This window comes from Pristis pectinata, chromosome 4 (genome assembly GCF_009764475.1).
Source record: "Pristis pectinata isolate sPriPec2 chromosome 4, sPriPec2.1.pri, whole genome shotgun sequence".
NCBI classification, from domain to species: Eukaryota; Metazoa; Chordata; class Chondrichthyes; order Rhinopristiformes; family Pristidae; genus Pristis; species Pristis pectinata.
In genome coordinates, this window is record NC_067408.1 from 2,705,836 (window position 1) to 2,727,125 (window position 21,290).

At 51.2% G+C, this 21,290-nt stretch overlaps 1 protein-coding gene and 1 long non-coding RNA gene across 2 annotated transcripts in view; both read right to left on the bottom strand.

Moving 5' to 3' along the window:
* LOC127569315 (uncharacterized) overlaps positions 1-21,290 on the bottom strand; it is a 152,387-nt gene that overhangs the window by 45,456 nt on the left and 85,641 nt on the right. The window lies entirely within an intron of this gene.
* Positions 1-21,290, bottom strand: part of LOC127569313 (platelet-derived growth factor receptor beta-like) — a 90,823-nt gene that overhangs the window by 20,617 nt on the left and 48,916 nt on the right. The window contains 7 exon segments of the mRNA XM_052013831.1: positions 2,462-2,594; positions 8,104-8,198; positions 10,291-10,502; positions 13,803-13,926; positions 15,953-16,068; positions 17,680-17,869; positions 21,048-21,204. Coding sequence (XP_051869791.1) covers positions 2,462-2,594; positions 8,104-8,198; positions 10,291-10,502; positions 13,803-13,926; positions 15,953-16,068; positions 17,680-17,869; positions 21,048-21,204 — 1,027 coding nt within the window.

Sequence of the window (21,290 nt, forward strand, 5' to 3'; positions counted from 1 at the left end):
CAGCGGCCAATTAACCCACCGACCCCCGCACGTCTCTGGGACGTGGGAGGAACCCGGAGCCCATGGGGGAAACCCACACGGTCAGAGGGAGAAGGTGCAAACACCACACAGACAGCGCCGGAGGTCGGGATTGAACCTGGGTCACTGGAGCTGTGCTGTCCAGGTTAATGGTGGTGATGATGGCATGGGTTAGCAGTGGTGGCTGCTGCCATGCACAGTCTCTTGCGTGGCTGAGTCACCCCCCTGGATTCTCTCTGGGTCTCTGTCACAAAGCTGCAGTTTCCAGCCTTTGCTGCAATTTGTTAACGTTTTTACAAATTATCTCTTCTAATTAAAAATGGTTGTGCAAACCATGAACATCTGCATGCAACTGCACAAATAAATTCCACATCTGGATGGAACAACACACCTGTGACTGACATCTGGGACTGGTTGCGAGAACACAGTCAGTAACTAGATGGAGACACACCCACCACCAGCACAGCTGGATGCAGGCAACTGCAACATCTGGATGTAGTTGCACAAACCACATGGACATCTGGGTGCAGACACTGGGTTGGCAAAGGCTCGGTGGGCGAAGGGCTAATCCTCATCCATGTTGTCTACTCCCTATGGAAAAGGGGAGTCAGAGAGAGAGAGGGGGGAGAGGGAGAGAGCAAGAGAGGGAGAGAGGGAGAACAAGAGAGAGAAAGGGAGAGCGAGACAGAGAGAGGGACAGGGAGGGGGGAGAGGGAGAAAGAACAGAGCGAGGAGGAGAGAGAGAAAGGGAGGTAGAGAGAAGAGAGGGAGAGAGAGAGGGAGAGAGAGAGGGAGAGAGAGGGAGAGAGAGGGAGAGAGAGAGAGGGAGAGAGAGAGAGAGGGAGGTAGAGAGAAGAGAGGGAGAGAGAGAAGAGAGGGAGAGAGAGAGAGAGGGAGAGAGAGAGGGAGAGAGAGAGAGAGGGAGAGAGAGGGAGAGAGAGAAGGGAAGGGAAGCGAGGGAGAGAGAGAGAGAAGGGAAGCGAGGGAGAGAGAGAGAGAGAGGGGAAGAGAGGGAGAGAGAGAGAGAGAGAGAGAGGCATCGAGGGAGAGAGAGGGAGAGAGAGGGAGAGAGAGGGAGAGAGAGGGAGAGAGGGTGAGAGAGGGAGAGAGAGGGCGAGAGAGGGGAGACTTCAACTTCCAGCCCTGACTCCCCCCAGTTGAACGTGTGCTCTCTGTTCCCAACCTGCTGAGTGTTTTGTTTTCGGATTCCCTGCACCCGCAGGTTTTAGTGACAGGTTGGGGGGCAGTGGGATGGAGGAACAAACGGCAGGGGATGGAAGGTCCTGAATGCCCCTGCTGAGGGTTTAAAGTCCCTTCCTGGCTTTGACCACCCCCACCACAACTCTCAGTCAGTTCTCAAGGAGACCATAGAGAGATACAACAGGACAACAGGCCCTTCGGCCCACCGAGTCTGTGCCGACCATCAACCATGCATTTACTCTGATCCTACGTTAATCCAATTTTATTCTCCCAACCCCTCCCAGATTCTACCCCTCACCCACACACTGGGGACAATTTACAGCGGCCCATTAACCCACCGACCTGCACGTCATTGGGATGTGGGAGGAAACCGGAGCCCCCCGGGGGGGGGAAGCCCACGCAGTCACAGGGAGAACGTGCAAACTTCACACAGACAGGACTCATGGTCAGGATTGAACCCGGATCTCTGGAGTGGTGAGGATGTGGTTCTACCGGCTGTGTTACTGTGCCATTCAAATTAAAGATCTTCCACTTTGTGCAAACCATTGGTGGCTGTGCCTGGAATCCGAGTCTGGAATCTCCCTGAATTTCCCCAGCTCTCCCTCCACCTCTCAGAATTTCCAATAAACCTGCCTCTTCAACCACAGAAGGAGATCATGAGTGCTCTCGTGCCTGCTCTCCCCTCCAATGCCGTCCTGCGGCTTGTCCACTTTTGGCTACTTGTCTGCTCTTCTTCCCATGAAGCCCCTTTCAACGTCACCCCACTGGAGTAAGATTCCGGGAATTTAGAATCATAGAATCATAGAACAATGCAGCACAATACAGGCCCTTCGGCCCACAATGTTGTGCCGACCTTTAAACCTCACCTAAGACTATCTAACCCCTTCCCCCCACATATCCCTCTATTTTAAATTCCACCATATGCCTATCTAGCAATCTCCTGAATTTGACCAATGTACCTGCCTCCACCACCACCCCAGGCAGCACATTCCATGCCCCAACCACTCTCTGGGTAAAAAACCTCCCTCTGATATCTCCCTTGAACTTCCCACCCATTACTTTAAAGCCATGCCCTCTTGTATTGAGCATTGGTGCCCTGGGAAAGAGGCGCTGGCTGTCCACTCTGTCTATTCCTCTTAATGTATTGTACACCTCTATCATGTCTCCCCTCATCCTCCTCCTCTCCAAAGAGTAAAGCCTTAGTCTCTCCTCATAATGCATCCTCTCTCACCAGGCAACTTACCCAGGGAAAGCTGGTTTCTCGGAAACTCCCAGCTCAAATCGTACGGCAGCTGCGTGGGATCGACGTAAATGTACTCGTGGCCATCGGAGCTGATGGACTCGATGACCTTCCAACGGATTTCATAGCGAGGTTTCTGCACGACACAATTTCAAGAGGCAGTTGTTAAGCAGGCAATGAGCTGCGGAAGTTGGTCCAGTAACGGTAACGGGATGGTGTGGTTCTTTGGAATGGGTGGGCAGTGTCTTTTGGAGTTCCCTGGGGCCCTGTTCTAGAACAACAGACAATCTGCTGGAGGGTCTCAGCAGGTCAAGCAGCATCTGTGTCGGCAAAGGAATTGTCAACATTTCGTGTCGGAACCCTGCATCAGGATTCTAGAGTCTAGCATCTGCAGTCTCTTGTGTCTGTTAATGATTTGGACGTATTTAGAATGTAAAACAGCGCAGGAACAGGCCCTTCGGCCCACCATGTCTGTGCTGACCATGACGCCAATCTAACTAATCCCATCTGCCTGCACATGGTCCATATCCCTCCACTCCCTGCCTGTTCATGTGTCTGTCTAAATGCCTCTTAAACCCCACTATAGTATCTGCCTCCACCACCTCTCCTGGCAGCCTGTTCCAGGCACCCACCGCACTCTGTGTGAAAACACTTACCCTGTACAGCTCCTTTGAACTTTCCCCCTCTCACCTTTAGCCTATGTCCCCTTGTATTTGACATTTCCACCCTGGGAGAGAGACTATCTACTCTATCTATGCCTCTCATAATTTTATACACTTTTACTTACAGGGCAAATTTTCAACTCTGTGGACAACACCAAATTTTTGAAATCACAAGACAAGGGAGCAGAAGTAGGCCATTTGGCCCATCGAGTCTGAGAGGTGGCAAATGCGAGAAATCTTAAGTCTTACATCGTTGTAGGAACAGTAAGAAGAGGTGACAAAGCAGAGGACACAATTCTCAAAGGGTACAAGAACGGGGATCTGGTGGTGTACGGGGATTGTGTGTCGAAGGTGGCAGGACAGGTTGTGGAAGTGGTTAATGATGCATCCGTGATGCTGGGCTTTGTAAACACAATAAGGGTAAGGAAGTCATGATGAACCTTTCTAATCTCTGGTTCACCCACATCTGGAGCACTGTGTCCAATTCTGGGCCTTTCACTTTTAGCCAAGAGGTGAAGGTATGAGAGGCTGCAGAGGAGAATTCACCAGAATGATTCCAAGGTTGAGGACGTGGAAAGACTGCAGAAGCTGGGTTGTTCTCCTTGGAACAGTGGAGGTTTGTGAGGCGATCTGAGATGATTTATGGACTGCGGAGAGTGAGAGAGAGAAAGTGTTTCCATTGTTGGAGGGACCAAGGACGAGAGGACAGAGCCTGAAGGTAAAAGAACCAAAGATGACAATGAGGGAAAACCTTTGCCTCAGTGAGTGGTTGGGGTCAGGAGTGCCCTGCGGGGGACGGCCATAGAGGCAAGAATCCAATGCAGGGTCAGCAGGAAGCTGGATAAGTATCTGGAAGGAAAGACCTGGCAGGGCAGTGGGGAGAGGGCGGGGGAATGGACTAGTTGGATTGCTCTAACAAAGAGCTGGCATGGACTTGAGGGCTGAATGGTCTCCTTCTGGTTCTGGAACCATTCTGTAAAAATAATCATAGCCCTAGGATGAGGCCATTCAGCCCCTTAATTCCTTTCTGCCGTTCATTGGCTGGTGCTGGCCCCTGCACCTTCCTCTCCCCCACACACAGTTCAGTAATCGCCAACCCCACATGAACATCTATCAACCTTGGTGTTCAAAGTTCTGCCTGACCCACCAGCCTGTTGTGGAGGCAGAGATCCACAATTGTAGACCCCCCCCCCCTTAACCAGAGAGTTTCCTGACATCACCCTCCCCCCCAAATAGAGTTATGATTTTAAGGTTCGAGACCCCTCCCAGCCCCCAAAGGAAAGAATGTCGAACCAGCCCGTCAAATCATGAAACACGGGGAAGATTTCAACTGGAATCTAATCTAGTCTACCTCTTGCCAATCTAAACTACCTTAATGTTACCAAGACTAAAGATGCTGGAATCCAGAGCAACACACAATCTGCTGGAGGAAATCAATGGGTCGAGCAGCATCTGTGGGATGGGCAGGCACGGTAGTGTAGCGGTTAGTGTAACGCTTTACAGGACCAGCGGCCTGGGTTCAATTCCGTCTGCTGCCTGTAAGGAGTTTGTACGTTCTCCCCGTGTCTGCGTGGGTTTCCTCCGGGTGCTCCAGTTTCCTCCCACATTCCAAAGACGTACGGGTTAGGGAGTTGTGGGCGTGCTATGTTGGCGCCCGAAGCGTGGCGACACTTGCGGGCTGCCCCCAGAACACTCTACACAAAAGATGCATTTCACTGTGTGTTTCGAAGTACATGTGACTAATAAACATCTTACCTGGGAGGGGGAGAGGAACTGTCGACGTTTCGGGTTGAAGCCCTGAGTCAGGACTCACAGATGCTGCTTGACCTGCTGAGTTCCTCCAGCAGATTGTTCGTTATTTTCATCTACCTCATGCCAATCTGACAAATGAACCCTCTCAGCCCGATACAGATCGCTTTCACTCTGGGAGCTCGGAATCACAGAGCTCTGAGCTCCGATGTGAATGAGACTAGATTATCTCTGCTAACAATCAGGGAGATCACACAGATGCCCACAAAGTGCAGTCAGGAATTGAGAAATGCATTGAGCAAAGATGCTTCAATCCTCACACACTCCCTGATACATCCTCTGTACAGTGAAAGGACCTGTTCCCCCAGTGAGGGTCAGTGTATGTGGAACCTGTCCCCCAGTGAGGGTCAGTGTCTGTGTGTATGTGTGTGTGGGACCCATCCTCCAGTGAGGGTCAGTGCGTGCGCGCGCGCGTGTGTGTGTGTGCGTGTGGGACCCATCCCCCAGTGAGGGTCAGTGTGTGTGTGTGTGTGTGTGTGTGTGTGTGTGTGTGGGGGGGGGGGGGGGGATCCCATCTTCCAGTGAGGGTCAGAGTGTCTGGGACCTGACCCCCATTGAGGGTCAGTGTGTGTGGCACCCGTCCGCCAGTGAGGGTCAGCGTGTGTATGGGACCTGTCCCCCATTGAGGGTCAGCGTGTGTGTGTGTGTGTGTGTGTGTGTGTGTGTGTGTGTGTGAGAGAGACCCATCCCCCAGTGAGGGTCAGTGTGTGTGGGACCCGTCCCCCAGTGAGGGTCAGTGTGTGGACCTGTCCCCTGGTGAGGGTTAGTGTGTGTGGAACACTTGTGCTCTGGTCAGTCCTGGTCCCTTTAAGTGTGGGAAAAAATGTGTTTTCATGAATTAATGAATCAATGGGCGGGCCGACAGAATTGAAAACTGCTGTTGGTGTTTTTGAAAAGTTTAGCAGCTAGGATAACAAAGTTTTCTGGTTGGTCTGGTGACTCAGTGGAAAAATAACCTGCGGTTCTGCAGCTAAATCTGTGTTGGTGTCGGGTTTTACCAAGTGTTTCCTGTCATTTATTTTCATATTTACAAGCAAGAAAATAGTTCTGAAGTGGTGTTAAAATGCGTTTTTGTTTCTGGAAATATTTTTCTGAAGAAATGAGTTCATTGTTGCAGTGAGTGACTCTATCCAGAGGGACACACTGCATTGGTGCAGTGAGTGACTATCCAATGGGACACACTGCATTGGTGCAGTGAGTGACTCTGTCCAATGGGACACACTGCATTGGTGCAGTGAGTGACTATCCAATGGGACACACTGCATTGGTGCAGTGAGTGCCTCTGTCCAGTGGGACGCACTGCATTGGCGCATTGACTGTCTGTATTCACGCAGAGACACTATACTGGTGCAGTGATTGTCCATGCCCAGTGGGACAAATTGCATTGGTACAGTGACTGTCCATATCCATGCAGAGTTGCTGCATTGGTGTGGCGAGTGTCTCTACCCAGTGGGTGCTGCTGCATTGGTGCACCGTGTCTATTCCCAGAGGTTGGTGCTGCACTGGTGCAGTGCTACAGTAAAGCAGGGAAAGGACCATTTGGCCCATCCAACCCCTGGTGGGTCCCGTACAGTCTGATTTTCTTGCACTCACTTTTGTGTTAAAGGAACGGAAAATGAACTTTCTCGGAATGACCGAGTTGTGTCGGTAAATGTCCCCACAGCCGGCTGACCTTCCATCTCTGGATTCACGGTGCATTTCAATCCCATTTTCTAATCCCTGGGTAGCAGTGGGATTAGTAAACGGGTACAGTGGAGGGAAAGAAGGATAAGCAAAGGTGGGGGAGAGGGGTAATGACAGTTGGGGAAGGGGGAGCAGGAGGGAGCAGCAGCTGGAGTGGGAGGGAGGGAGGGGAGGGTGGGGGGGGGAAGGAAGGAAGCAGGAGCAGGGAAGGGAGTTGGGGGGAAAAGTGAGTGGGGAAGGAGAAGGAGGGAGGAAGGGGAGAGTGGGGAGAGGGGGAGAGGGGGAGAGGGGTGGGGGAGGGACGAGGGGGGGCGTGGGGAGATGAGGGGGAGAGAAGGGAATGGGGAGTGAGGGGGAGTGGGGGGGGAGGTGGGAGGGGGAGTGGGGGGAGGGGGAGGGGGGAGGGGGTGGGGGGAGAGAAGGGATGGGGAGTGAGGGGGAGTGGGGGGAGAGGGAGAGGGGAGTGGGGAGGGGGGGAGGAGTGGGAGAGTGGGAGAGGAGGAGGGAGGGGGAGTGAGGGGGAGTGGGGGGAGAGGGGAGAGGGGAGTGGGGAGGGGGGGAGGAGTGGGAGAGTGGGAGAGGAGGAGGGAGGGGGAGTGAGGGGGAGTGGGGGGAGGGGGAGAGGGGAGAGGGGAGTGGGGAGGGGGGGGAGGAGTGGGAGAGTGGGAGAGGAGGAGGGAGGGGGAGTGGGGGGAGGGGGAGGGGAGAGGGGAGTGGGGAGGGGGGGAGGAGTGGGAGAGTGGGAGAGGAGGAGGGAGGGGGAGTGGGGGGAGGGGGAGGGGAGAGGGGAGTGGGGAGGGGGGGAGGAGTGGGAGAGTGGGAGAGGAGGAGGGAGGGGGAGTGAGGGGGAGTGGGGGAGGGGGAGAGGGGAGAGGGGAGTGGGGAGGGGGGGAGGAGTGGGAGAGTGGGAGAGGAGGAGGGAGGGGGAGTGAGGAGGGGGGAGAGATGAGGGGGAGAGGGGATTGGGAAGGGGTGGGGAGGGGGAGAGAGGAGAGAGGTTGAGTGGGGGAGGGGGGTGTGGAGTGAGGGGGAGTGAGGGGGGTGGGGGAGAGGGGGAGTGGGGAGGGAGAGAGATGGGAGAGGGGAGCAGGTAGGGGTTGGGGATAGGGGGAGTGGGGAGAGGGGGAGTGGCGATGGGGGAGAGAGGAGGGGGACTGGGGAGGAGTGGGTGAGGAGGTGAGGGGGAGGGGGAGAGGGGGAGTGGAGAGAGGGAGTGGGGAGGGGGAGAGATGAGGGGAGAGGGGAGCAGGAAGGGGGTGGGGAGAGGAGGGAGGGGGAGTGGGGAGAGGGGGAGTGGTGAGCGGGGGGGACTGGGGAGGAGTGGGTGAGGGGAAGTGAGTGGGAGTGGAGAGAGGGAGTAGGGAGAGGGGGAGAGATGAGGAGGGGAGAGGGGAGACGGGGCAGGGAGAGTGGGGGTGGGGGGGGTTGGGGGAAACCCCTGGAATGTATGAGTGAATGGGGGGGGGTCGGGTACCGATATGTTGACCTCACCTTTCTCCAAACCACCATCAGAACCACCAGCGAGATAATGATGATGACCAGCAACACCAGGATGGTTGCCACGGTGACCAGCTGTGAGTGTAGGCCTGAAGGAGGGAAGTCAGAAAGATTAGGTAGGTTTAACTCCGATCAAAGTTTTGTTGAACATCCTAAATCTCCAACGAGGCTGAGGTGGGGCTTCAGTTAACAACCTGCATTTACATAGCACCTTTCTGGACCTCAGGATGTGACAGGGCTCTGCTTTTTCCCAGGGTAGAAATGTCCAATACCAGAGTAGATGCATTTAAGGTGAGGGGCAAAGTTTAAAGGAGATGTGTGGGGCAGTTTTAGAGAGTATGCATTATGAGGAGAGACTAAGGGAGCTGGGGCTTTACTCTTTGGAGAGAAGGAGGATGAGAGGAGACATGAGAGAGGTGTACAAAATATAATAATGGAGTGGACAGCCAGCGCCTCTTTCCCAGGGCACCAATGCTCAATACAAGAGGGCATGGCTTTAAAGTAATGGGTGGGAAGTTCAAGGGAGATATCAGAGGGAGGTTTTTTACCCAGAGAGTGGTTGGGGCATGGAATGCGCTGCCTGGGTCGGTGGTGGAGGCAGGTACATTGGTCAAATTCAAGAGATTGCTAGATAGGCATATGGAGGAATTTAAAATAGGGGGATATGTGGGAGGAAGGGATTAGATAGTTTTAGGTGAGGTTTAAAAGTCAGCACGATATTGTGGGCCGAAGGGCCTGCATTGTGCTGTACTGTTCTATGTTCTATGAAACAGAAGCACCCTGGAGGAAACCCACGCAATCACAGGGAGAATGTGCAAACTCTACACACAGACAGCGCCGGAGGTCGGGATCGAACCGGGAATGCTGTAGCTATAAGGTAGTGGGTCTGCCCGCTGCGCCACTGTGGTTGTGAAAGAATTACTGAGAATAACCCTACTTCACCAGCTCCTGGTCTGTAGCCCCTGCGTTCACTGATCTTCAAGAACTCATCCACCTCCATGGTCGCCACCTCCGCCTTCCCTCCAGGGAGGGAGTTCCAGACCCAGACCAGGAGCTGGCTAAAGTAATTCTCCTCAAATCCTCTCTCATACTCCACTGTGTGCCTTAACTTGATCACCTCTAACCCAATTTCACTCCCCCCCCCCCCCCAACTGCCAACCTCCTGGATCTTGGCTCCAGGGGTTTCTTGCGACAGGGGTGTCTACTCACAATTCCACTTAATCACACAGCACAGCAAACAGAATCAGGCCCTTCGGCCCAACCAGTCCATGTTGACCAAGATTGCCATCTAAGCTAGTCCCACTTGTCCATGTCTGGTCCAAATCCCTCTAAAACTTTCCTATCCATGTACCTGTCCAAGTGTCTGCTAAATGTTGTTATTGTACCTGTCTCAACCACTTCCTCCGGCAGCTCGTTCCATATACGGACCACCAGCTGGGTGAAGAAGTTGCCCCTCAGGTTCCCTTTAAATCTCTCCCCTCTCACCTTAAACCTGTGCCCTCTAGTTCTTGATTCCCCAACCCTGGGAAACTGACCATGCGCATTCACCCTGTCTATGCCCCTCATGGTTTTATACACCTCTATAAGATCACCCCTCAGTCTCCTACGCTCCAATGAAGAAGGCCCTTAACCTGCTCAACCTCTCCCCATAACTCAGTCCCTCAAGACCTGGCAACAACCTCGTAAATCTCCTCTGTGCTCTTTCCAGCTTATGGCACCTTTCCTACAGCAGGGTGACCAAAACTGTACGCAGTACTCCAAGTGTGGCCTCACCAACGTACAACTGCAACATGACATCCCAACTCCAATACTCAATGCCCTGACTGATGAAGGCCAGCGCGTCAAACACCTTCTTCACCACATCAGGGTGAACCATTGTAATGGTTCCTTGCTCCTTGCCCATCCATGGTGTGTTTGGAAGCAAGACAACCCCAGTGGTCCTGTTGAACCAGCAGGAGCTGGCTATTGTTCCTCCTCCTCCCCCAGTCTCCCCCCTCCTGGGGAGCAGGGCCCAGAGGTGTTCCATTTGGGGATGACCAAGGCTCCCCATCATCAGTGAGATGACCTGACCCTCCATCTCCCCTCCCACCCCGTCCCTCTCTCAGCGTCCCACCAACTCTTCCCTCCCAACCCTACCATCACCTCCCCCGAACCCTCCCCTTCCCACCCTGCCCCACTCACCGTTGGAGACCAGCTTGACCTCGCGGCTGATGTTCCCGAAGCCGTTAGTGGTGGAGCAGCGCACTGCGGCGATTCCGGCTGCGCTGTCCTGGGTCAGGACACTCTGCACCCGAAAGACCTGGTTGGCCTGAACCTCAAGGACCCTCTTCTCCACCCAGATCCCGCTGGTGTTCACCTTCAGCGGGGTCCACTTCCCGTCCTTGCTGTTGCACCTGGGTATAATCCGGTAAATCCTGAATCAGCACCAGACTCCCTCCCGAAAGTAGCCCACTTGGCATCGGAAGCACTTGGCCGCGTGATCCCACTCTCAGCAGGGCAGGTCTGGGGAAGGAGGCAGGAATCGAAACCCCACCCCACTCTATCCTGTCAATATTCAACAGGCACATTTGGACAGGAACATGGGTCGTGGGTAGTGCAGAAGATTGTTTGACATGCTGGCCTTCGTCAGTCAGGGCATTGAGTACAGGAGTTGGGACATTATGTTGCAGTTGTACAAGATGTTGGCGAGGCCACATTTGGAATATTATGTTCAGTTTTGGTCACCCTGCTACAGAAAGATGCCATTAAGCTGGAAAGAGTGCAGAGGAGATTTACGAGGATGTTACTGGGACTCGAGGGACTGAGTTGTGGAGAGAGGTTGAGCAGGTTGGGACTTTTCATTTTAGTGTAGAAGAATGAGGGGTGATCTGATAGAGGTGTATAAAATCACGAGGGGCGTAGGTAGGGTGAATGCACACAGCCTTTTTCCCATGGTTAGGAATTTGAGAACTGGAGGGCAGAGGTTTAAGGTGAGAGGGGAGAGATTTAATAGGAGCCTGAGGGGGAACTTTTTCACCCAGAGGGTGGTCCGTGTATGGAACGAGCTGCCAGAGGAAGTGGTTGAGGCAGGTACATTAACAACATATAAAAGACATTTGGACAGGTACATGGATAGAAAGGTTTAGAGGGACATGGGTCAAACGCAGGCAAATGGGCACTAGCTTAGATGGACATCTTGGTTGGCCTGGACCAGTTGGGCCCAGGGGCCTGTTTCCATTCTGTATGGCTCTGTAATGCTATACACTCCTGACCCAATGAAGGCTGAGCATGGAAACAGGAGGAGGCTGTTCAGCACCCTGAACCTGTACTAGTGTGCAATGAGTCTGTGGATGCCCTGTGGTCCAATACCCACCATAGAATCTTAACTCTTCCATCCTTACCCAACCCAAACTCATCAATCCCATTCTTGAAATCTTCTGTTGCCACCACCCCCCCCTCCACCAACCTCCCTCAACGGCCTGTAGGAGTCACAGAGTCACACAGCACGGAAACAGGCCCTTTGGCTCAACTTGTCCATGCCAACCAAGATGCCTATCTAAGCCAGTCCCATTTACCTGTGTTTGGCCCATATCCCTCTAAACCTTTCCTATCCATGTACCTGTCCAAGTGTCTTTTAAATATTGTTATTTATCTGCCTCAATAACTTCCTCTGGCAGCTCGTTCCAAATACTGACCACCCTCTGGGTGAAGAAGTTGCCCCTCAGGTCCCTTCAAACCTCTCCCCTCTCACCCTAAACCTGTGCCCTCTAGCTTTTGGTTCCCTTTCCCTGGGAAAAAGACTGTGTGCATTCACCTCACCCTGCAATGTCTACCTGCAATGCACTTCCCTGTAGTTGTGACACTTTACTCTGTACTGTTATTGTTTTTACCTGTACTACCTGAATGCACTCTGTACTAACTCAATGTAACTGCACTGTGTAATGAATTGACCTGTACGAACGATATGCAAGACAAGTTTTTCAGGGTACCTCAGTACAAGTGACAATAATAAACCAATACCAATATACCCTATCTGTGCCCCTCATGATTTTATACACCTCTATAAGATCACCCCCTCAGTCTCTTGCGCTCCAAGGAATAAAGCCCCAACCTCTCCCTATAACTCAGGCCCTCGAGTCCTGGCAACATCCTCATAAACTGGGGGAAGGGCTTCTGATTTCCACCTCCCTTTGCATGTCCCATTCCTAGATTTAAGGTCCTCCCTCCCTTTCGCCCCTATTACAGTAAAACTCTGGTCTTCGAGCACACTTGGGACATGGGTGACGCTGGACTAGCAGACTCTCCAGACTCATAGATGTTCTTCCATTAAGTTTTAGGCACATTGGTATTGGTTTATTATTGTCACTTGTACTGAGGTACCCTGAAAAACTTGTCTTGCATATCGTTCGTACAGGTCAATTCATTACACAGTGCAGTTACATTGAGTTAGTACAGACTACATTGATGTAGTACAGGGAAAAACAATAACAGTACAGAGTAAAGTGTCACAGCTACAGAGAAAGTGCAGTGCAATAAGGTGCAAAGTCACAACAAGGTAGATCATGAAGTCATAGTCCATCTCATTGTACAAGGGAACCATTCAATAGTCTTATCACAGTGGGGTAGAAGCTGTCCTTAAGTCTGGTGGTACGTGCCCTCAGGCTCCTGTATCTTCTACCCGATGGAAGAGGGGAGAAGAGAGAATGTCCCGGGTGGGTTGGGTCTTTGATTATGCTGGCTGCTTCACCAAGACAATGAGAGGTAAAGACAGAGTCCAAGGAGGGGAGGCTGGTGTCTGTGATGCGCTGGGCTGTGTCCACAACTCTCTGCAGTTTCTTGTGGTCCTGGGCAAAGCAGTTGCCGTACCAAGCCATGATGCATCCAGATAGGATGCTTTCTATGGTGCATCTGCAAAAGTTGGTGAGGGTCAAAGGGGACAAACCAAATTTCTTTAGCCTCCTGAGGAAGTAGAGGCGCTGGTGAGCTTTCTTGGCCGTGGCATCTATGTGAATTTGGTAGGTTTCAAGGGAGCACGGGAAACAGAACCAAGTGTCAGAGTGTGTGGGAATGGGGACTTCAGGGAGTGGGAAAGAAGCACAGAAACTGTTATCCAGAGAATCTGGCATTGAATCTCCGGATTGTTTCGGAGTGTTTCCAGAGTATAAACCATGGTGGGATAATAATGGATAACAGAGGAATGGCGAGATAATTCCAAGTCAGGATGGAGAGGGATCTTAGAGACGAAACAGACTGCAGATGCTGGAATCTGGAGCAACACACAAACTGCTGGAGTAACTCAGCAGGTCAGGCAGCATCCGTGGGGGGTAATGGACAATCGATGTCGAGACCCTTCATCTGGACTGAGAGATCGAAGGGAGATGGCTAGTGTAAAGAGGTGAGGGTGCGGGTTGGGGCAAGAGCTGGCAAACAACAATCCCTCCTCACCTGGGTCAACCTGTCACCTGCTGGCTTTTGCTCTACCCCTCCCCCTCACCTCTTTATACTGGCTCTCTCCCCTCTGATCCCTCAGTCCAGATGAAGGGTCTTGACCTGAAATGTCCACTGTCCATTTCCCTCCACAGATGCTGCCTGACCTGCTGAGTTCCTTCAGCAGATCGTTTGTTGTTGGAGAGAGATCTTGGCCTATCCTATCACGTTGTACCCCACTGGGCAGACCCCCGACAACTAACGCAAGCAGTTTCAGGCTGTGTTACCTCTTCAGGTTCTGGCACGTGTACCAGCTGATGTCCGGCAAAGGCGAACCCTCGGTGATGCAGGTTATCGTCTGGAGACCATTGCTGTGTACATAGTCACTGAGATCCAGGATTCTCGCTGGCACTATATATTAATAGAAAAAGTTTCACTCAGTGAGTATAAAAGTTGGGAAGTCATGTGTCAGCTGTATAAAACTTTAGTCAGGCCACATCTGGAGTTTTGTGTGCAGTTCTGGTCGTCCCCATTACAGGAAGGATGTGGAGGCTTCGGAGACGGCTCACCAGGATGCTGCCTGGATTGGAGAGTATTAGCTATGAGGTTGGGCAAACTTGGATTATTTTCCCTGGAGTGTCGGAGGCTGAGGGGAGACCTGATAGTTCACAAAATTGTGAGAGGCAGAGATAGGATAGACAGTCAGAGTCCTTTTTCCAGGGTAGAAATGTGAAATACTAGAGGGCAAAGGTTTAAGATGAGAGGGGGGAAGTTTAAAGAGGACGTGTGGGGCAGGTGCTTTTTACACATAGAGAAGGAAGGGCCTCTTTAGGAAGAGTTTGCACAGGCCATATGGATGAATGGCCTTCTCTGTTTTGATTGGCTATACTATGCTGTGACCATCTGCCAATTGGTCAGAGACTACTGTCAGTCAGCACACTGGGGCCAGCACTGTGCCGTCCTTTGAAATGGGATGGGTGACCTGTTGTCCTCCTGACAGAGCTGGCAAGCGGTTCGCTCGAGCACTGCCGGACCTAGAGCATGTTCAAGCCATGGTTAACGGTCCACGTTCAACGCTCCATGGACAATGCTCCATGGACAATGTTCCACGGACAACGTTCCACCGTTAGTGGTTAAGATTCCATGGTTATGGAGGCAGGCAGCTGAGGGCCTCACCTGGGCTGACTGCCTGGAAACCCTCTGGGAGTTACGTCCGTGCCCAGGTCTCCCTGGAGAAAGAACACACGATGTCCACAGGCACCGTGGAGGTGTTCCAGGACTGTTAGACACCTCAAGAGATAAATTACATCCTCGATGAGGATGGGAATGTTCTAACTTAGTTGGTGTTTGTTATTGTTGTAGTTAATAGTGTTTTGTTGTAGTATTGTACTAGTTGAAATAAACCTATTTTTGTCAAAAAAAATGATTCCATGGTTAACACTCCATGGTAGTTTATTACAAGTAGTGCAACACTTTGGGAGGAGATGGTGTATCGTGTACATACGGAGTGTGAGAGGTTGCAGCCTCTGTTTGAGTATCTGAAGGGGCTGCTCCTCAAACTCTGGCTGCACTTCAGCCCCCACGCACTCCTGATCTACTGTCACCCAGTGCGCAGGGGGTGGGTCGATAGGTGGATCTCCTGGTCAGTTTGTTCCTGGGCCTGGGCTTTCGAGAGTTCTGCCTGAACCAACTGCTTGTCCCGTGTCTGGGGTTCCATCCGTGCCCTTGTGTCCCTGGAGAAGGAGCATGCAGTATCCATGGGTACATCAGGGGATTTCTGGGACCGGTAGCTGTCACAGGGGCTCGAGTGGAAGCGTTGGAAAGGGTGCAGAGGAGATTTACCAGGATGCTGCCTGGATTGGAGAGTATGCATTATGAGGAGAGACTAAGGGAGTTAGGGCTTTACTCTTTGGAGAGAAGGAGGATGAGAGGAGACATGATAGAGGTGTACAAAATATTAAGAGGAATAGATAGCGTGGACAGCCAGCGCCTCTTTCCCAGGGCACCAATGCTCAATACAAGAGGGCATGGCTTTACAGTAATGGGTGGGAAGTTCAAGGGAGACATCAGAGGAAGGTTTTTTACCCAGAGAGTGGTTGGTGCATGGAATGCGCTGCCTGGGGTGGTGGTGGAGGCAGGTACATTGGTCAAATTCAAGAGATTGCTAGATAGGCATATGGAGGAATTTAAAATAGAGGGATATGTGGGAGGAAGGGGTTAGATAGTCTTAGGTGAGGTTTAAGGGTCAGCACAACATTGTGGGCCAAAGGGCCTGTATTGTGATGTACTGTTCTATGTTCTATGATCCATGATTGAAACTGTAAATAGTGTGAATCATGAAGTACTGTAATATTGTGATAATGGGATCTTGTAATCGCTGAATAAACCTCCTTTGGAAAAGAAAAAACAAGACAGAGTGAAGCAGAAAGGTTCTCACCATTTACACTCAGGGTGAAGGTGAACTCTTCCTTCTCATCATCATTCCAGACCTGGATGCTGTAATTCCCAGAATCTTCTTCCTTCACACGGATGAGATTGAGTATACACTGATACCTGGAGGGAGGCACAGAACCACAAGACCATGAGGCAAAGGAGCAGAAGTCGGCCATTCGGCCCATCGAGTCTGCTCCGCCATTCTATCATGAGCTGATCCATTCTCCCATTTAGCCCCACTCCCCCGCCTTCTCACCATAACCTTTGATACCCTGGCTACTCAGATACATATCAATCTCTGCCTTAAATACACCCAATGACTTTGCCTCCACAGCCGCCTGTGGCAACAAATTCCACAGATTCACCACTCTCTGGCTAAAGAAATTTCTCCGCATTTCTTTTCTGAATGGGCGCCCTTCAGTCCTGAAGTTGTGCCCTCTTGTACTAGACTCCCCTACCATGGGAAACAACTTTGCCACATCTACTCTGTCCAGGCCTTTTAACATTCGAAATGTTTCTATGAGGTCCCCCCTCATTCTTCTGAACTCCAAGGAGTACAGCCCAAGAGCCGTCAAACGTTCCTCTTATGTTAACCCTCTCATTCCTGGAATCATTCTAGTGAATCTTCTCTGAACCCTCTCCAACGTCAGCACATCCTTTCTTAAATAAGGAGCCCAAAACTGCTCACAGTACTCCAAGTGAGGTCTTACCAATGCCTTATAGAGCCTCAACATCACATCCCTGCTCTTGTATTCTATTCCTCTGGAAATGACTGCCGACATTGCATTCACCTTCTTCACCACCATTCTGCTCAGCTTCCCTGCTCTTGAGGTGCAGACATTGTCCCCTCACATGTTCCTGGCCTACAGAGAGTCAACCTCCCCCACCCTCTGCTACCCATTCCTCTTTCTCAGTTCTGACTTTTAACTCTGTTTCTCTCTCCACGGATACTGACTGACCCGTTGATTGTGTCCAGCATTTTCTGTCTGTACACTGTTTGCCTGTTGTATCTGCAGGTGAACTTTCTATAATCCACTTACAAGGTCACCCAGGGTCCCCCGAACACCAACACCTTTCAATCACCTACCATTCAAAATACCTAGAACACAGAACAGCACAGGAACAGGCCTTTCGGCCCACTGGGTCTGTGCCAAACACGATGCCAAATTAAACTAAATCTCTTCTGCACGTGATCCACATCCCCCCACTCCCTCCACATTCATGTGTCTGACTAAAAGCCTCTTAACTGCCTCGATTCTGTCTGCCTCCACCCCAACCCCTGTTCCAGGCACCCACCACCCTCTGTGTAAAAAAACCTGCCCCACACGTCCACACGTAAATTTTCATCCTCTCACCTTAAACGCATACCCTCTAGTACTTGCCATTTCTACCCTGGGAAAAAGACTCTGTCTACCCTATTTCTCTTTCTCTCATAATCTTTTCAACCTCTATCAGGTCTCCCCTCAGCCTCCACCGCTCCAGAGAAAACAACCCAAGTTTGTTCAACCTCTCCTTATAGCTCATGCCCTCTAATCCAGGCAGCATCCTGGTGAACCTCTTCTGCGCCCTCTCCAAAGCCTCCACATCCTACACCATTCTATTTGTTCTCACTTTGTTCCTCCCCTGGACCAGACCCAGTGAGAGTGGGTTCCCCCTCCCTCTCGCTCACTGGGTGCCATTGCTGGTGAGCTGCCCCAGTACAGTGTGGACGGAAGGAAGATGACTAGGCACCTATTTTCCCCCAGGGTCTTGTTGCTGAAGGTCACTTGATTGGTCCTTTCATTGAAGGCCACATTGTTCTTCAGCCATTTGACGGTGGGAGCTGGGTATGCTGTGATGTTAACCGCAAACATCTTCACCTCTGACAGCGCTGCGTACTCCACCTCGGACAGGTCTGTCCTCAGCTCGATAAATCCTTTGTCTACAGAGAGATGAAAGAATCGCCATAACACACAACACATTTCTACCCTGGGAAAAAGACTCTGTTTACCCTATCTATTCCCCTCATAACTTTGTACACTCCTATCAGGTCCCCCTCAGCCTCCTCCGCTCCAAGGAAAGAAAACCCAGCTTATCTACCTCGTTGTGACCTCGCACCTTATTGTCTGCCTGCACTGCACTTTCTCTGTAACTGTAACACTTTATTCTGCATTCTGTTATTGTTTTCCCTTGTACTACCTCAATGCACTGATGTAATGAATTGATCTGTATGGATGGCAGGCAGAACAAAGTTTTTCACTGTACCTTGGTACATGTGACAATAATAAACCGATTTACTAATTTAACAATTTATCCAGTCTCTCCTCATAACTGAAGAGCTCCATCCCAGGCAACACGCCGGTGAACCTCCTCTGTACCCCTCCAGCAATGTCACATCCTTCCATTGTGTGGTGACCAGAACTGCACACAGTAGCCCAGGTGTGACCTCTGCAACGTTTGATTAAGCTGTACCGTAACCTACCTGCTCTTATATTCTGCACCCTGGCTGATGGAGGCAAACATCCCACATGCCCTCTTCACCACCCGATCTACTTGTGTTCAACCTTCGGGGATCCATGGACATGTACGTCAATGAGCCTCTGCTCCACAATACTACCTAGGCCCCAACCATTCATGGCGTATGTGCTACCCTTATTAGACACCCCAAAATGTGTCACCTAGCATGCTGACCTTCATCAGTCAGGGCATTGAGTAGGGACATTATGTTGCAGTTGTATAAGTCATTGGTGAGGCCGCACTTGGAGTATTGTGTACAGTTTCGGTCGCCCTGTTGTGGGAAAGACATGGTTAAACTGGAAAGAGTGCAGTAAGATTTATGAGGATGTTGCCAGGACTCGAGGGCCTGAGTTAGGGGGAGAGGTTGGCCAGGCTGGGTCTTTATTCCTTGGAACGTAGGAGAATGAGGGGCTACTTTATAGAAATGTTTAAAATTATGAGAGGCATAGATAAGGTGGACGGTAACAGTTTTTTCCCCAGGGTAGGGGAGTCCAAAACTAGGGGGACAACATGGGTTTAGGGTAAGAGGGGAAAGTTTTAAAAGGGACCTGAGGGGCAACTTTTTCACGCAGAGGGTGGTGAGTATATGGAACGAGCTGCCAGAGGAAGTGGGTGAGGCAGGTACAACAGAGTCACTTAAGAAGTACTTGGATAGGTACATGGAGGGGCAGGGCTTGGAGGGATATGAGCGGAACGCAGGGGATTGGGACCAGCTGGGTGGATACTGTGGTCGGCAGGGACTGGTTGGGCCGAAGGGCCTGTATCTGTGCTGTACTGCTCTTGTGACTCACACTTATCAGGATTAAACTCCATCTGCCATTGGTCTGCCCAGTTTACCAGCTGATCAATACCTGTCTGTATCCTGAAACTATCCTTGATCCCCACAACACCACCAATTTCTTTGTGTCCTGCAAACTTACTGATCATACATCCTACATTTACATCTACGGTGTTAACATACATAGCAAACAATAAGGTCCCAGTACCGATCAACATATTTTTAGGGGGAAGTGGAGCTGAGGCAAAAGGTTTTATTGAATCTTAAAAAGAGCAGTTATATCGCGAGGTTACAACAGCGACCTTACAATGCACAATCTGAGGCGCTGCCTCAAGAAGGCAACATCCATCATCAAAGATCCCCACCATCCGGGCCGTGCCATCTTCTCGCAGCTCCCATCGGGCAGGAGGTACAGAAGCCTGAAGTCCCACACCACCAGGTTCAGGAACAGCGACTTCCCTTCAACCACTCGGTTCTTGAACCAACCGGCACAACCCTAATCACTGCCTCATTATAGCAACACTACGACCTCTTGGCACTACTTTGGACTTTTTTTTTGTTCTAATTGTGTCCTTGTAAATATTGTGTATAATTTATGTTTAATTTATGTTTTTCTTGTGAATGCTGCTCATCTGATGCTAAGTGCCTGTGATGCTGTGATGGTTTTTCATTTAAGAAGCACTTGGATAGGTACATGGAGGAGTGGGGCTTGGAGGGATAAGATAAGATTTCTTTATTAGTCACATGTACATCGAAACACACAGTGAAATGCATCTTTTGCATCGAGTGTTCTGGGGGCAGCCCTCAAGTGTTGCCACGTTTCCAGCGCCAACATAGCATGTCCACAACTTCTTAAGCCGTACGTCTTTGGAATGTGGGAGGAAACCAGAGCACCCAGAGGAAACCCACACAGACACGGGGAGAACATACAAACTCCTTACAGACAGCGGCCGGAATTGAACCCGGGTCGCTGGCGCTGTAAAGTGTTATGCTAACCACTACACTACCGTGCCCGCTGAACGCAGGAAATTGGGACTAGCTGGGTGGGCATGGTGGTCGGCATGGACTGGTTGGGCCAAAGGGCCTGTATCCATGCTGTGTTGCTCTGTGACTCTGCCGCTGCAAGTTAAGTTTTTCATTGCATGTGTACTTGTGGAGATGACAATAAACGCGACCTTGACTTGCTTTTGGAGTAGGAGAGCAGGGATGCTGCCGCTTCGGTTCCACGTGTTGCTGAGCTATTTCAGAGGGAGGTTAAAAGCCAACCACAATGAACCTGCATCATCAGCAGACTTCCTTCCCCTGACTCACAGCCACAGCTGCTGATATCAGCTTCAATCCCAGCTTTGTTTCACTGACTGGACTAACTTGTTACCGGGATTAATGGGACGTGACCTCATGTCATGGGATGGTCAGTCCCTGTCTCTGCAGTGACTAAACCAACAGGTCATTGAACACCACAACTGCAGCTTAAATCTCCACCAGAAAATGTGTGTGGCCTTTTGACCCCAGTTACACCAGGACATTGATAACCTGCACCTCAGATGGTTCCACTTCATGTCTCATATAGAATATGTGTTCTCCAAAAGTGCGGCTTAAACTCAGTACTGCCCCTCTAACGATGTGGTTCTCCCTCAGTACCACCCCTCCCACAGCGTGACCCTCCCTCAGTACTGCCCCTCCCATAGTGTGACCCTCCCTCAGTACTGCCCTTCCCACAGTGTAACGTTCCCTCAGTTGTAACCTGCCAATTGAACTACAGTGACTTACAACATCTGCAGAGAACAATAATTCGTGCACGATTAAAAATGAAAAGATTTCTCACCTAGGACCGTAATGTGGAGAGATTTGTCCTCAGATTGTTCAGGGTAATACCCCTTGACGCTGCAGTTATACCAGCCAGTGTCCTCCAGCGTCACCTCTTCCAGCTCAAGGGTCGAGTTCACCTCCTGAACATCTTCCGTTATCTTAATCTGAGCTCCCTGAAGAAGCAGCAGAGGTTGGGTTTAGTCCTGGGACTGACAGTAAGTGCATCTGAGCTACCCAATCACCACTGTGGGAGTGTTGT